This window comes from Cryptotermes secundus, unplaced genomic scaffold, assembly GCF_002891405.2.
Source record: "Cryptotermes secundus unplaced genomic scaffold, Csec_1.0 scaffold1394, whole genome shotgun sequence".
Taxonomy (NCBI): domain Eukaryota; kingdom Metazoa; phylum Arthropoda; class Insecta; order Blattodea; family Kalotermitidae; genus Cryptotermes; species Cryptotermes secundus.
Window position 1 is genome coordinate 157,174 of NW_019744142.1, and position 15,019 is coordinate 172,192.

The 15,019-nt window shown below is 34.6% G+C and overlaps 1 protein-coding gene across 2 annotated transcripts in view; it reads left to right on the forward strand.

Annotated features, from left to right (window-relative positions):
* Positions 1 to 5,291, forward strand: part of LOC111874590 — a 74,296-nt gene extending 69,005 nt beyond the window's left edge. For both annotated transcript variants that reach the window (XM_033755517.1, XM_033755518.1), the window contains exon 12: positions 2,074 to 5,291. In XM_033755517.1, coding sequence (XP_033611408.1) covers positions 2,074 to 2,316 — 243 coding nt within the window. In that variant the 3' untranslated portion in view covers positions 2,317 to 5,291. The remainder of the gene's footprint in view (positions 1 to 2,073) is intronic.
* The last annotated feature ends 9,728 nt before the right edge of the window (positions 5,292 to 15,019 follow it).

The window sequence follows — 15,019 nt, forward strand, 5'->3', positions numbered from 1 at the left end:
CACAATCCAGTGAGTTGAGGCCAATGGGTAGTTTATGTTTAGTGTTACTGATTGTTTTCATATAACCCAGAAAGGGGGCTATGCACTTGTTCAGATGAGGGAACATACAAAATATCTCATTCTGATATTAAAGGAGGTCCTTAAATCTCTCTGTCAGAATTAGCATTCGAAACACAAAGAAATTAATACTTCTTATGCTGGAACCCTGATCGTTGTTGGAGGCAAAAATGAAGTTGTATAAAAAGAGAGAAGTCTATAGGATAGGCAATAAATTGAAATGAGGAAGATGAAAATAAAGCTGGAATTGTCTGTGAATCATTCAGAGGGGAATGAAACCTTCTGATATAACTTATTTAAGCTTTCAAAATAATGTATATACCTGATAATTGACACGTTTTTTTTTTCTCGACTAAAACTATTACTTTTCAGTACCCACATTCTTCCTCTTGTCATTGCAGAAAAATGTCTTATTCATTGCTTCAGAAACGTTTAAAAACATGCTTTTACCTCACATTTACTGAATCCAGTTAAATTGATTCACAGTCTGTTGTATTCTAAACAGAAATCTTTGTAATAAAAAGGTTCATTGATTAAAGTACTTTAATGAATAAATTGTTTTTTCCAGCATCGACATCTAGAGTGGGTTTTAAAAGCAGTTAATGCAGTTAATATATTGTTCAGGATAAAATTAATTTTGCATTCTGAGCTGTTATAGTATTGTCACATGTTTGAGTGGTTATAGATAGGGTTTGGATTGGCAATTGGATTTACTGAACACTTACAAGAAACTATAGTGCTGTTGCTAATTCACACACACTTTACAGCTCTCTACAGCATGCCCTAAAGTTTTCTCTGCTTGCTGTGTCTTTACCAGTTTTCTGGTAACAGCTTCCAGTGGTGGTCTTTCCCCTTCCTCTGGGTTCCAAAGTGTTCCTGTCCTTAGCTACAGCAACCCTTGACTGACTGACTGACTTACCAACCAACTCACTCCACTCCACTAATTGACTGATTAAGTCTTCACTAACTGTCTTGATTATAACATTTCTGCATGGACTGCACAGAAAACACCGTTCCTCTGTTGCTGTTTACTGGCTGATGCCTAGTAATGGCAGTTGTCTAGTTGTCTGTTTTGTGGTTGTTCCCTAGTAACAGGTCTATGTGTTGCAGTATCTTGCTAATTAAAGATTTTGCTGTATTTAAAACACTTTATTTTAATCACTTTAATTTCAGCTTTAAAATCATGTTGATATTGCTACTAGTATTGTTAGTGATAGATAAATTTGCATATCATCAGAATTACTCCAGTTAATGTTTGTGCTCATTGTCTTTATTGCAGTTTCATATGTGCTAGAGTGTTCAGTCTCATAATGCAAAATATGAATGATAATTGGACCTCTCCTCTGTATTTGTAAATTTTATTTCTGATCCATTTATGAATGGGCATTGTGTGCCATTTTATCTCATGAAATATTTCAGGTCTAACTTGCATTGCTATATAGTTTATAAATCATATGATTGCTATACTGAAACATTAAGTCATAAGAACTTAACTCCTGTCAGTTAACTATAACATTTAATGTAATTATGTCTGATGTGTCAATATATGAGCTGTTATATTGCTGCTCTTGGTAATGTCAACATTTAGTTACTGTGTTCAGAACTGATAATTTCTTTAGATAATGTAGGGTGAAGTGTTGTACCCTTTTGTACAATAATGTTTCAACAGATGATGACAACACTTATTATCTAGGATGAATAAATATTAGCTAGTCATCGTTTAAAAAGTGTAACTTCTGCGTTCTACTTCAAAGTACAAAATTCATAATATGTGTTGTACAGAATAATTTACCTCTCATTAACTATGAGATATCAGAATGTAAAGTATTTATTGAATCCTGTATGTCATACACAGTGTTAGTAGTCCCTTACTTTGAAATGGCCTGATATAATTGTTCACTCTGAATTTGCTATAATGGCATAAAAACATGGACTGTTCCTGTACACATAGTTCACTTTCTTTGTAGGTATAATTGAAATGTGCTGAACATTTTTGTTTCAATGTGCCACATGTAGGCTAGAGTTCCAAACAAGGATGTGTCAGATGGTGCAGCGAAACGTAAAATTGTGTGCGGATCAAAACGTAGTTCAGCTGCTCCAGTCAAGAGTTCTGCTAGCAGTGAGGCAGCTCGAAAGGCTCGTGAAGAAGGTCGTAGGAAGATGATGGAAGAAAGACGCAGAGCTCTGCGTGAGAAGCGGGATCCTTCTGCTACATCAGGGCAGGTAGAAATATTCATACCACAAGAAAATGGTAAGTAGTGAAGGCAAGCTAACTTTGATGATGAATGCAAAATGTGACTACCAGGTATTGGCAGTGTTTTTTCACAGCAAGTGGATTATAAAGCTTCTGAATTAAAAGGTGTAATAATATTCTGATATATAAGAGTTTGAATTTGAACATAATATAATAGCTGAAATAAGTTACTGGAATGACATGACAGAAGTGCAGAGTGAACCAGGCTAAAGGTTAAATCATAGATCTATATTTAAAGTTTGTAAAGTGCCAGGTCATTATGTTGTCGTAATCTCATGAATATAGTAAAGAATGGAGTATGCTTAATGTGTTTTATGCTACCTTTTAAAACTGTTAAGTTACTAAACATGGTTACCAACTCACATAAATTAAATTTTGAACGTTCGGATGTAGTGAGCCTTTTATTGTCTAAATTCTGTGGCTTTGCATTGAGCTACAGAATGTAATATAAATTTTATTCTTGTTAACTCTGCTTTTCAAATGTTTGTGGAGTGTAGAGAGGACTTTGGGTTCAAATTCTGTAAAATAGAAACCCTAATTTTTGTGTGTGCATGAATGTTGGTTGGGAATGGAGGTTTAACTTCATGTCGAGGAATTTCAGTGACACAGGCCTCTTGGGGTCTAGTATGCCAAGTCCACTCCAATTTGATGATTCCACAGGAATTTCCCCAGTTTTAACCATGATGTAATTGTCATATCAAGGACATTAAAGAGAGTTTGTCACCAGCCAGAAATTTTCTGGTTAAATCCCAACCCAAGAGATGGCTTGGCACACAGTAGGCATTGCTGCAGAGTGCAGACACAATTTTGCATTCAAGATATATATAAAATGTTGCTAAGAGTTCATATATCCCAGAGCACTGAAAATGTACCCAGATGAAGTTAAACTGCAGATAAGTTAAGAATCCCATGAAATGAAAGTTTCCGTTTCAATTTCTTGAATTTCCAGTAATATGTGTGATATGAAGATATTGGCAAACCTGAAATTTCAAGAACACTTTCCAAATTTATGAAAACTGCCTAAGCAGAAACTGTTTGGAATAAATTCTCAGTAACTCAGATTTACAGAACTTGTGTAGGACCAGAATCTTGACAATAAAAATTCTCAGTATATGGTGCCATGTTCATAAATTTTATTTTATTGTAATGTTGCAATCAAATTCAAACCTGTCTTATAAAACAATTTTGCATCATGGTTACATTCTAAAGTAATGTCAGCTCACAGATTATACAGTTCTAAATTGTCTTATGAACATTTCAAAATAAATTACCATCCTGCACTATAACTCTGCCCTTTGAGATTATGGTACAACCAAAATTTAGTGCTTAACCTCCCAAACAGATTTTGGATAATCCCAAGCTCTCACTGTCACTAAACAATGAAGAATCCTGCACTGGTTATTCATGATTGTCAGCAAGTGAACAAATCAAACCATAACTTTAAAACCACAGACCATAGCATGATTCATGCCACCTTCAAATAGTGTTATTGAAGTTTCTTGCTTGAGAGTCATATCCTTGTTTTCAGACCGAAAAACTGCCACACTGTGAAGCGTGATTGTTAAGTGAGTAAATAACATGTGAATATAGTTAGAAAGAATTAACTTTTTTTGCCTTTACTATAAAATATTCTGTGTATCTGCAAGAGCTCTCATCACAAGAGCATAGAGCCCAACTGGATTAGAGGTTATCCAAATTTAATGGATCAGATGGGGTGGTTATTATGCTATGTAGTGGTGAAGTGAAGAACATGAGAAGTATGTGGTGGGCAAATCACCAGCATGATGTATTAATGTTTGTAGCTGTTGGACAATCTTAATTTATAATGAAAATGATTAATTTGGTGGTGGGACCATTTCATTATTCATTCTTTATATGGGAATGTCATTATTATAAAGTTTATTACATGAGGATAGAAGCTTAATGTGTAAATACTTTGTATCTTGCTAGGATCCACAGTATTCCTTGTTTTACTCGTAGCACTATTGTGATGAGGGAAGCAAGGTTTTTTTGATATTCTATGTTAACATATTTTTTTAAAATACCCTAATGTCATGGTAATCTGTGTAACAACATAGCATTATATCTAAGAGAATATTGATGTGAGTCTGTCTTGGTAACAGGTTGAAATGCTACTCATTTCTGTGTGAACTTGTGAGATCATAACATATACATGGACCCCATGTAATGTATTTTGAGAAAGTATATGATTTCCGAGTGAAACAGTTACTCTTAATTACTATCTGCTTTTTTCTAAGTACTATTATACTCTATTGGGTATCATTCTCCCTTTAATCAACTCTTCTGAATAGAGTTTTTGTGATAGGACAGATCTGATCATCGCTTTTTATTTTGTTAGAACACAGATTTTTTATATCATGCTATTTTATGCAAGTTAAGGCTCCATGTACTAAAAATGTTGTTGATAATTCATATATTTAATTTATTTAAACTGTTGAATGATAGGTGTAGTATGATATTTTCATGTGCTCTGTAATTACTTGCTTGCTTTATTTGCATCTTGTGAGAGGACTAGTCCTGAAATATCGAGTTTTATTTGCAATAAAATGGAATGATCTCCTGGTATTAAAAATGGCTTTTACTGTGTTTCTGAGAAGAAATGAAAGAAGTATTATTAAATTTTTGCTACGTTAAATTCTCATTCCTCCCTGTTCTTGTACCGGCAGTTGTTTCATATAAAATTACTGTCATAAATCTTCAGTATTGCTATGTGCAGTTGCAGGAAGGTGTAATTGTGACTGGTTGGCTTAGGAGATGGAATTAGCTGGACTCCATAGCAGTTGAATACAGAATGGGAGTACAAAACTGTAAATTATGTGGTTCAGTATGTTGATGGAATTGTTGGAATATACCAGAATGCAGGTACATGGTAGGGCTGCCAGATTTGGTAAAATAAAAAAAGGAGTGATGTCTCGTTGCTTGTTATAATGACATTTTTCACAACTAATAGGCTATAAAATATACATAATCAACATACTACATAACTCACAAAATGCTACTACACATCTGTATTACATAGGCCTACTACACATTTATAGAACAAAACAAATATTACGTAGCCCTATTACATATTTATAGAATGCACAAAATATTACCTAGCACACATTTGTAGAACACACAAATATTAAATACTACATATTTATAACTTTCAAGGGATGGTCGATCAGATTCTGTTAATTGTATTTCACTGAACTGTTAGCGCTTTTTAATAATTGAACATTACCCTTTGAAAATTTATAAAATTCTGAACAGGACTTGCTTTCATAGTTCACTGTCACCTGGAGTTCTGCCTTGATTAAATCTGTTGAGCATCTGTTTCTTGTGTCACTCCACTTACTTTTCATGAATGAAAAGATTCGCTCCACAAAAGCATTTGAGCCAGGGATGCTAAACAAAAATCCTACCACTTTGGAAATATTTGGTACATCATGCTCAGGTACTGAAGAAAAAAATGTAAGCCAGTTTGCTACATAATCACCATATCTGTTCACACTGTTGCAGAGTTAATCTCGATGGCTGCTGAACTCCTCGTACAGGTCATCAATGCAAACATTTTCACTTAGCTGAAACACTTCTATGGATTTTTCAAGATCTTTGAACTCAATTCCTTCCTGTAGAGAAAATGCTGCAAGGGATGCATAAGGATTGTCATCTGTCACATCATATCTTTTTTGCAGATACTGAAGCATATTGCTATAAAAGCTGTTCAGGTCTTCAGTAACCTTTTTCTGTAATGGCATAGACAATCCATTAATGAGTTTTTTTGCTTTGCTACCAAAAAAGTTGTCTTTCCTTCTCTGCTGGATTTTAGAACTGAGAAGTTTCATTTGTTTGTAAGTCTCTAGTACACTTAAGTCAGACCTTTCCAGTGTTTTATCTACCATTTCCAGCTGACTTCCAATATTACTTAAGAAATTAGAGTACATTTCAGGCAACACTGCTTCCTCTGGGTCATCTTTCATGAAAATGTTAGATAATAATTTTGGACAGTTGGGAATATTATTGAAGTAACTTTTCATTGCTTCTCAGTTCTGAAGCAGTTGAGAAGTGACTGGTGTTAATGACAGCCACCTAGTTGGAACATGCCTCAAAATCTCAGTCCACTCCAAATTCAGATATTCAAAGAATGATTTTAACTCTTCTCTTCTTTTGGCAGAGACAGAGAAGTGATTATATATCTTTAAGACTACAATTTCATCATCAACATCTAATCTCTCAATTGCAAACATAATTGTGTTATGTATGAACTGATTAGAGCAATTAGCTTTCAGTAAATCTGGGTTTTTACTTGGCAGCAACTGATATACGGAATGTGTTTTTCCATAGTTCACATTGGCACTGTCTGCACAATAAGAAGACACATAATTTACATCCAAGTTATGCTTTTCTAAGCTCTGCAGCACCAAACCAGTAATTGCATAGACGTTTCCTCAGCACTTTCAACAAAATCTAGAAGTTTATTCTGCACTCCCTTTAAAGAGTCAAAGTACCAGATGCAAACAGGGTACATTTTTCGATTGTTTCTGCTTGATGCATCGGTAGCCAACGAAGAAAATTTTGAAGTATTTTCTGGACATCTTAAAATAGACACAAAGTCATTTACACTTTTAGGAGCAAGAACGTACTTCACAATCATTTCTGCTTTAGTGCGTCCACATTAAAGTTGGGAAGCAATCGTGGAATCACTGAAAATATGGGACACAAGTTTATTTCCGCAGTCCAGACTGGAATAACTTAAGTTGTGTTTCACTGCATGATACACTAAACCAAGTTCGCACGCGGTGCTGTTGTCATATTCTTCTTTATTGTTTAAATTAACAAAGTATTTTGAAGGTTTATTTGAACTTCCAGAATTACATTTTTCCTTAATTTTATGTCCCTTGTATTGTGCATGTTGCCTCAGGTCACTTTGTCCACCGTGCGAAATACTAAAATCCTTCCTACACAACGTACAAAATGCCCGGTTCCTGTCTGGTCCCGGCTTAACCCACGAAAACATATCTTCCCATTTCTTAAGATATATTTGATTATGTTTGGCCTGGAATTTGAACTTCTTCCATGGAGGAGTCTTTGATGGATCTTCTTGGCCCTCAAACATTTTTGCTAACTTGACACTGACTTTCTAGCGAAGATTGAACGGATTAAAAATACACTATCACCAACAACCTCTGCTTTGGTTTAGAACCTCAAGTGTTGCCAACATTCACAAAATGCAACATAACGAAAGAAACTATAACAGTGTCATTTTCCAAGGATTACAGAAATTTTATGATAATATTTAACCCATGAAATATAATTCGCAATGGACTTAAATAAAAAAAATGGAGAATTATCCACTCTGGGTAAACGATAAACGGAGGAACAAAATTTGGGTGAAAAAACGGAAGAATCTGGGGAAAACCGGGTATCTGGGAACCTTAGTACATGGATATTCTAGTTAGTTTCCTTCAAAGAATTGTTGCTAGTGTTGGCTAAAATTTGTAACTGTTTATTAATTTAAAGTTTTAAATATTGTCGCATATTAGGGGTTGTCGTGACTAGAAATAATGAGCTCTAGATTTGATAATTAGGTTTATTGGCGCTTATTTACAATTACAATAAATTACTACAGCTCACAATTAATCTTGACTGCCGAGGCTGCTCTTTGTTCTGTTTCTTGTTCTGTGACTGGCTGCAAATGTCCTTCATTGTCTGCCATAAACCTTCAACACTGACCACGCACAGAAAACACGTTGGGAACACCATATCCTAGCAATTCCTCTATTGTGTTAGGACAGGAATGCCATTATTTAAATTCATTGCTGTGGGAACAAGTATTTACTTAGCCATTGCCTAGCAATGGGGATCCACGTTACATTGCTCCCTCCTTAAGGCTGTTCATATCCATGGAAATCTATGCAGATAATTTGTTGTCCCAAAAACGTGTTTAGCAGTTTGTATCCTAGCAAAGGATAAACATGTTACAACATGAATTTTCAACAACTTAACCCACTTATAACAAAATATTATAATGCATGTGGCAACCTCTGGCAGGAGCATTTTTTCTAAATTTGAAAGTATGCCATCATTTGTTAATGTGTACTTATGTGTTGGTGTGTATTATGTTAAAAACAACAGCTCAATTCTGAAAGGTCATTAAAATCAATATCATTGACATGTAAGAGAACCCTGAGTCTGGGCGGTGTGGAGTGAGGTACTTGGTGGAGAGAATGCAGCATCAGGTAGATTCAACGGGTTCCAACACTGATGTATAACACTCAAAATTCCTGGGTTTTAGACTTTGTCGATCATCCAGTATTCTAAAAAGCTAGAGAACACAATGTTTTGGAAACTGGATCTGTTTCTGTCCTCAGGCGAGGTGGAGACACGTAGGTCTTTCTAAGGGACCCAGCAGAGTAGGTGTGTCTCCCTCACCTGAGGATGAAAACAGATTGAGTTTCCAAAACGTCATGTTGTCAAGGTTTTAGAATACTGGATGATGGATAAAGTCCAAAAGCCCAGTAGTTCTGAATACAGCATCAAGTTTATGAGATTTTGATGCCCTATCTGGTAGATAGGTACTAACATTTTAGATCAGTCTGGTACCTCCATCATCTGTCTAGGAGGCAGTACTATCTACCAGACTACACTGCACTGCATCCTAGAAAATCATAATCTTAATCATCATTTGTACTTTGTAATTGATGGGTATTTACTAGTAATCTCATTCTGTTCAAGCTGTATCAAGTTATGATTTGACTTGACAAGAAAACTTGAAAGAAGAAAAGTAACTATAATTATTATTCTTTTACATTGTATATTATACACAAGCTTTAATATGCGGATATGAAACCAAACAGAATTTTACCCATGTGCGCCTCATATGCAGGTACACATACTGGTGTATATAACACTCATTAAGATATAAATTGGACATGAAATTGAGGCATGAGTTACGGTAATGCTTTCCAGCTCATAATGTTTGGGCTGTTTATTACATTGTGAATTTATATCTAGGTTTGCTCTGTGCAATAAAAATGTTATTAAATTTATGAAGAGAGTTTTAACAATTTTGGTTAATTTATGACTCTTTAAATAATTCCCTATATAAGAAGACTTAGTTTTGCTGTATAAAGGAAACTATTTTCTTACACAAGTAAAACTGTTATATTTAAGGTGCTGTGTTTTGAATACTGTTTGTTATGTTTTTAGAAGGTGAAACTAATCATCAACAAGATACCTGAAGTATAATGCATAATAGTATGTGAATATTTTTTCTTGTGCTTTCATATGGATTTCTGCAGCCTTGAAGGATGTTTTTTATATTGATTGTATGACTGTTTTGACAGTATGTAGGAAATGATGAAGGGTCAAGTGTTGATACAAATCACTAAGGTTTTTCTTAACAGTGGGAAAGTAAATACCGTATTTACGCATGTATAGGCCGCAGCACAATTTTCAGACAGAAATTATAGAAAAAATAATTTTCTTGGAATATTATTTCAGGAGTAGAAATGAATATAATGAATATATTTTTAAATGAAGTGTGATTTCGAACATTTCGAATATAAGCCGCACCCCAGTTTTCCTCTTGAATTTTTGGCAAAAAATGTGCGGCCTATACATGCGTAAATACGGTATATAAATACTGTAAAAAATGTCTTGTATTGGGCTAGTCAAACCCACAAGATGCTTCTGGGCTACGCCAAAGCTATTGGCATTTCATAAGGGTTGCAATGTAAAACGCATGGGTGTATTTTATAAAATTAATATAATATATGTGATTTCAGATACACATTGACACAAAGAAGTAGCTGTTTTTAGCTCAGTTTTATTTTATTTTATGAGGTTGAATAAATGTATGGTATTTTCCTCCTCTCTGCATCTGTTGCTGTCTGGGTAACTTTTGAATAATTTTCATCATAAATTCCTGTCATCAGTAGTACCAACATGCAAGGTGCAGACATATGCAATGGGGATAATTGATAATTTAACATCCATAATTGTTACACAGGCACAATTGGACCACTCTTTTAACACCATTTAATGTAGAGGTCTGAAATTTTTGTATGATAGTAGCTCTTCTTCTTTATAAGTTTGCATGATATGTAAAGTGTGATAAACTGCAGGAAATCTTTATTTATATCCAAGACTGATGACAGTAATTAATAAGCCATTGGAGTTAGGCATGTGGAATTTTGTATGTTGATAGATCATAAAAGTACAAGTTCTGTATGATTTTTTTTAATGTTAACAACTAGGAACATAGTGATGGTGTAAAACTCTGAGGTTATTTCTGACAAATTTAGTATGTTGGAATCACTATTAGTAAAATTTGTGCACAGAGCTGAATCATGAAATGGTATTACTGTATAATTCTTGCTAGCTTCACCATATGGATTGAAAATAGACATTGTTAGTTGATTCCAGAACTTTTGTTTTTATTGGTAAAACATATTGTGTGTATAAAGCACTGAAGAAGGAATTTGAAGGATAAGGATGTCAAATAAATTAGCCCCCCTAATTTTCATCAGAGAAATATTTTGCTACATTTTTAATCAAGATTCTACAGTTATTCTCCAGAAATATTGTGCCTCTTATATGTACCCTCCTCACAGATACTATGTTCCATTTTCTGAATGGACATTACTTTCATTATTGATGACAAACATTTATATGCTTGAAAATGTATATGCAGACAAATATAAATGAATGCTTACTGTTCCAGCATATTTTAAACTCTGTTTTTCATGGGACTATGTGATATATATTTGCATGTTCCAGTTCTGCCCTTAACATTGAGAAGAATGATGCCAGTGAACATAAAAAGCTTTTATTTTTAGAACTTCCTTTGAAATATAACTTCCAAACCACTTCTCAGTAAATCTGAACAGGACTTTGAAAGGGATGTGCCATACATTTAAAACATTTGTAGATTTAATTAATTGACATTGAGAAGTTTTTCAAGTCTTCATTGGCAGCACAAAATTTACTGTTCCTGGGTAATTGGATTGATGCATGTAAAATCACTTGTTGAGAAACAAAACATGTCTACTTGCTGCTATTTCTTTTTTACCTTAAGATATAACCATATCAGTTGCATAAAGTTTTGACTCCAGGGGCCAGAAGCACCCACTGAGTGATCCACCATTGTGAAGTGCCTGTTTACACCAAGGTTTGGAAGCAAGAGACAGAGCATTTTCTGAAATTTGTATATATGGTGTAAGAGAATTTCTGTTAAAATAAGTTTACAGTGTTAGGAGATTATGTTCTAGCTATGCAAACACATTTATAAGAAGGACATTACACAAGTTTAAATAACATTTAATCAGAACTTATGATATTGAACATTTCATTTGAATCAAATAAAACATGACATTTATCTTATGTATATATGTGTACACCATGTAACATTATCAGGCTTTGAATAATGAACCATAAGTTAAAGGAACGAGCGTGATTTTTCTTGTATTCTTGTTACCGAGTATAATGTAAGTTAAAACTTATAATAAAATACACACCAACTGGTTGTGACATATTCATAAACATGTGTCACCATGTATGTTTAGTAGTAATTCTCTGCTTGGGTTTGTAGGAACTGTTTGGCATGTCTGCTGAGACTTATGCCAATCATAATACACCATTTTCATGTAGGTATGGGCAACAGGGCTGTAGTGGACTCATGGCAGAGATTTGGTGGTTTTATAAGTGCAAGAATGTCTCCCTGGACCATCTTTTAAAGACTGATGTTAAATACCAATGAAGCTCCACACGTGAATAAGGATTCCACCCCTTTCTGCGTTTTCATGCTGTATTTCGCAGGGATTATCTGTCTGCTGGTGGAAGAGACGAACAGGTACTACCATCAGCACGTAGACAGACGTCAAGACGGACCTTCTCCGCGGCCTGACGTGACCGAATCCGAGAAGTTTCTGTTTCTAGGAATAATCATTCAAATGGGACATGACAATAGAGGCAGACTAAAGGACTACTGGTCGACTCTAGAACAATTTGCCACGCCTTTCTACTCTAAGACAATGAAACGCGACCGTTTTTTACACATTCTTCGTTTTCTTCATTTTGACAGGAATGCCGACAGTTATGACCTACTATGGAAAATTCGGACCATCTTCGACACACTCAATGACGCATTTGAAAAATATTATAACCCTTTCGAACATTTGCCCATTGACAAAATAATTGTAAAATACAAAGGGAGGGTAGTTTTAGGCAGTACATTCCTAAGAAACACAAACGTTTCGGAATCAAAATCTTCAAAATTTGTGACGCCGCTGGGTATACTTATGACATGAAAGTTTATCTAGGAAAAGACAGGACACGTGCCAGTCAAGACGTGACTTTGACACAAGCTACAGTTAGGGACCTATGCAGACGTATTGAGGGCATAGGTCACAAACTGTACATGGACAATTTTTCTTCACCCGAATTGTTTGACGAACTGATGACAAAGAACATAACGTGCTGTGGGACAGTCAGACCTAATCGGAAGGGCTTGCCTGACGATTTTCGACGAAGACAATTTCGACTGAAGAAAGGGGACATTCGTGTTAGGGTGAGACAGAACTTGACAGCACTAGTTTGGAAGGACAAACGTGACGTTTACATGCTGACAAATATGCACTCTCCTCCAGCAGAAGGCAGTTTCTGTGATCATCACAGAAATGCCATCAATCCAGCAATTGTTGCTAACTACAACAAGCACATGGGTTATGTCGACAAAGCAGACAGAATGGCAAACAGTTATAGCATGTCGTCGAACCTGGAAATGGACAAATAAATTATTTTTCCATCTCCTGGATCTGACGATTCTGAACAGTTATATCCTGTTGTCATCCTGTGGCGCGAAATTGTCACACAGAGAATTTCGTCTCGCCCTTGTGTGGAACATGCTGGAGCATGCTGGAAGGGGCCCCCCCTCGCCCTCAACGGCCCAGGGGTCGAACCCCTGCCGTTTCATCGGGGTCATTTCGAATAGAGGAGGCCAAACAACAGCACTGGTCAACTTCCTCTACTTCGAAATTGAGGTGTCGAGTGTGCTCTTCGCGTGGGAAACGAACCGTCCGGATAAAGTGCGTGAAGTGTGATGTGGGACTGCATTTCCGGATGTTTCCAAGATTTCCACACGAAGCCAACATTCTGTTAGACGACGCAGGTGGGAAGAGAGACAACTTATAAAGCTGGTGACCAAAAATCATGTAAGTAGAAAAAGAATTTATAACTTAAAATTAGATTTTAAAAAGCCGGCCGCATGCGTGGACTGCGCGACGACATATGGCGTAATTCGTCCCCTTGACTTTATTTTAATGGCGCCATATGGCGTCGCTCGGCTCTTAAAGGTTAAACAAATTATGAACGGACTCAACCTATTTTATGATTTTTTTTCCGAAAATTCTTTGACGATTTCACGTTAATATAAGGAATTGCAGACAATATGTGAAAGATTTCATCTTATTAAATGGTTTTCTGTCCAAATTATTGACGATTTCTACATTATATTAGGGAAATTTAAGTCAATTTTGATTGATGTTAGGTTAATTTTAACGAATATAAACCAGGTTTTGAAAGATTTCAACGTAATTTTCGAAATTTTGACAAGAATTATTATAGATTTCAAGTTAATATAAAGAATTTCAACAAACTGTGAAAGATTTCACACTAATTTTGGGAATTCTAGCAGACTTTTTGACGATTAACATAATATTTCAGGAAAATTAAAGACATTTTGAACGATTCAAAATAAATTTAAAGAATTTTAATTGAATTTTGAACGAATTCAACAAATTGTATATTATTTAATATAAAATTCTTTGAATTTTTCAAGTTTAAATAACGAATTTCAACCAATTTATAAAAGATTTCACTCTATTTTAAGGAATTACTTTAAGTTTCTGATAATTACGATATTTAATGAATTTTAATAAAATGATTATTCATTCTATGTTAATTAAAATAATTTAAACAAATTAGGAACGAACTCAACCTATTTCATGAAATTTTTTCCGAAATTCTTGACGATTTCAGGTTAATATAAGGAATTACAGACAATATGTGAAAGATTTCATATTAAATCGTTTTCTTTCCAAATTATTGACGATTTCCACATTATTTTAGGGAAGGATTAGTCAATTTTGATTGATGTTAAGTTAAATTTAACGAATACAAACCAGGTTTTGAAACATTTCAACGTAATTTTAGAAATTCTGACCAAGAATTGTTCCAGATTTTGTTAATATAAGGAATTTCAACAAATTTTCAAAGATTCCACTTTAATTTATGGAATTCTATCCAAATATTTGACAATATTTAATTAATAATTAATTTTAATCAAATTTTGAGAGATTTCATGATAATTTAAGGAATTCTAAATTAATTTTGACCTTCTTCAACCTAAGTCATGTAATTTTAACCAAAAATTCTTTCTTGATTTCAACTTGAAATAAATAATATCAATTATTTTGTGAATGAGTTCACTCTAATTTTGGGAATTCTAGGATACTTTTTGACGATTTACATAATATTTCTGGAAATTTAAAGAAATTTTGAACTACTAGTTCGCGTATGTGCAGGGGGATGTTATATGTACGTTTTGTTGTACCCAGTGGCGTGGGAGTAGACTACCTTGCTGCTTCACGGATTAAAGTTGTAAAGTATTGGGCTGCTTAATCTAACTCGTCGGTTTTTTTTTTT